Below are 1,726 nucleotides of genomic sequence, written 5' to 3'. Positions count from 1 at the left end.
ACACCAGAATAAGTCAATAAGCAATCTCAAACACCCCCTAAATGCCTTGTTCGCCATCTTTCTCTCTCCAAATAGGTTGTTTACACAAATTTCTTAACAAATACAAATATTGAGAAAAACAATCATTTTTCATCGAATACAATTTTCTTAAAACGATAATTAATATATTTCATCCATAAACAAAGTAGCTTCGTTGATAAAGCAAAGGTGATTTCGATCAAATATTCTGTTAGCTTTAGTCGTTTGCCGATTTTAAAATACTTTCTCACGTGATTTTAGATTAAATGATCTACGTAACCGGTTTTTAAAAAATTAATAATCTATTTTTCAAAACAAATATTTAAAAAATTAATCATTTAAAATTAGAAAATACAACAGTTTATTTATTCAAAAATAAGACAGAGAATAAAATGAGAATGAATTTCTATCCCTTCCTGTTTAACTTGAAATCAAAATTTAGGCTTACGAAGAAATGAACCTAAATTAAATTTTCTATTTTTTTTAAATAGAAAAATACAATTTGTGCTCGTTTTAAAACCTAAAGTTCATGAAAATGGAACGTTTAAATCATAAAAATCAAATTTAAATTTAAAATATATAATTATAATTATATCAATTTTTACATATTGATAGATATTTATACAACAATTACCTGATTTAACTCAAAATTTAATTTCTTAACATTTTTATTGTAATTACAGTTATGCCCTTTCTAAGAGATCGTTAAATTTTCAACAACAATCATTTGATCATGCATGAACCCACGTTTTACAACCTGCATGCTTAGATGTTTATCGTTGAAAATTTACGATCTTTTTCACTATAAAACCTGTATGAAACTAATTAGATTCGGGTATGCTTTCTAAACGAGGCTTCCACCTTCCGTCGTCATCATCACCACCATCATTACTGGTCTCGATCAAGCTTCCGTTTTTCTCTATTTGAGAAACCAACTCAGTCACAGAAACACCCCCTTTCTTTAACATCACCTCCAACTCTTGTTTAGTTACCACCAGCTTGATCCTCACGGTACTGGTTTTTGAACTCTTGACGGATTCAGGCGAAGCCACCGGAAGTTGAAACAGATAGTATATTTGACCGGCGACCATATCAGCTTGGTGTCGAAGATGTCTGACCACCGGAAGTACGTCGGAGATCGCATGGTCCGCATACTGTGACAACACTTGATGGACTTTCATCGGTGGTGCGTATTCAAGAACTTCACCATCTGTTTTAATCACTTTGATGATCATCTTTTCTTGTCGAATTAAGCAGTTCCCCATGTTTTTTCAGAATCTTGTTCCCGTTAAGATCCTTTGATTAAACTCTTATGTCGTATTTATAGGAAGAAAAGTACAAAAGTGCCCTTGTAGTTTTGATTTATTACAAAAAGACCCAACCATACTTTTGGACCTACCATATTGGTGCTAATGTTTGGTGGTTATTGGTATAAAGTGTAGTGTTTTCCCTTTTGCGTATACATTTGTACCTAGAAGACCATGTACGGTCCATTTTTTCGATATCGATTCGGTTAAAAATAAAGTTTCGGGCATCGTTGAATTTATGAGCAAATTTATTAGTTTTTTAAATAGAAACGGAAAATCGATCATATATAGAGAGAGTATATATTAAGACGTTTGGTTTTTGTATGAGAAAATTTATGACGAGTTTGATGGTTATAAATATATTGTTCTTTTAGTGAAACTTTTGTTTAGATACGACATTT

The 1,726-nt window shown here is 31.4% G+C and overlaps 1 protein-coding gene across 1 annotated transcript; it reads right to left on the bottom strand.

Annotated features, from left to right (window-relative positions):
* Positions 1-653: 653 nt before the first annotated feature.
* LOC112513557 lies at positions 654-1,302 on the bottom strand. Its single transcript, XM_025119856.1, has one exon. It carries the CDS (start codon positions 1,281-1,283, stop codon positions 840-842), a length of 444 nt encoding a protein of 147 aa, XP_024975624.1. The 5' UTR covers positions 1,284-1,302; the 3' UTR covers positions 654-839.
* Between the last annotated feature and the right edge of the window lie 424 nt (positions 1,303-1,726).

Source organism: Cynara cardunculus (assembly GCF_001531365.2).
Source record: "Cynara cardunculus var. scolymus isolate 2C chromosome LG 5, CcrdV1, whole genome shotgun sequence".
In the NCBI taxonomy this organism is placed as follows: Eukaryota; Viridiplantae; Streptophyta; class Magnoliopsida; order Asterales; family Asteraceae; genus Cynara; species Cynara cardunculus.
Note: the sequence above shows the minus strand (reverse complement) of the source record. Positions and strands in the feature narration are given on the sequence as shown.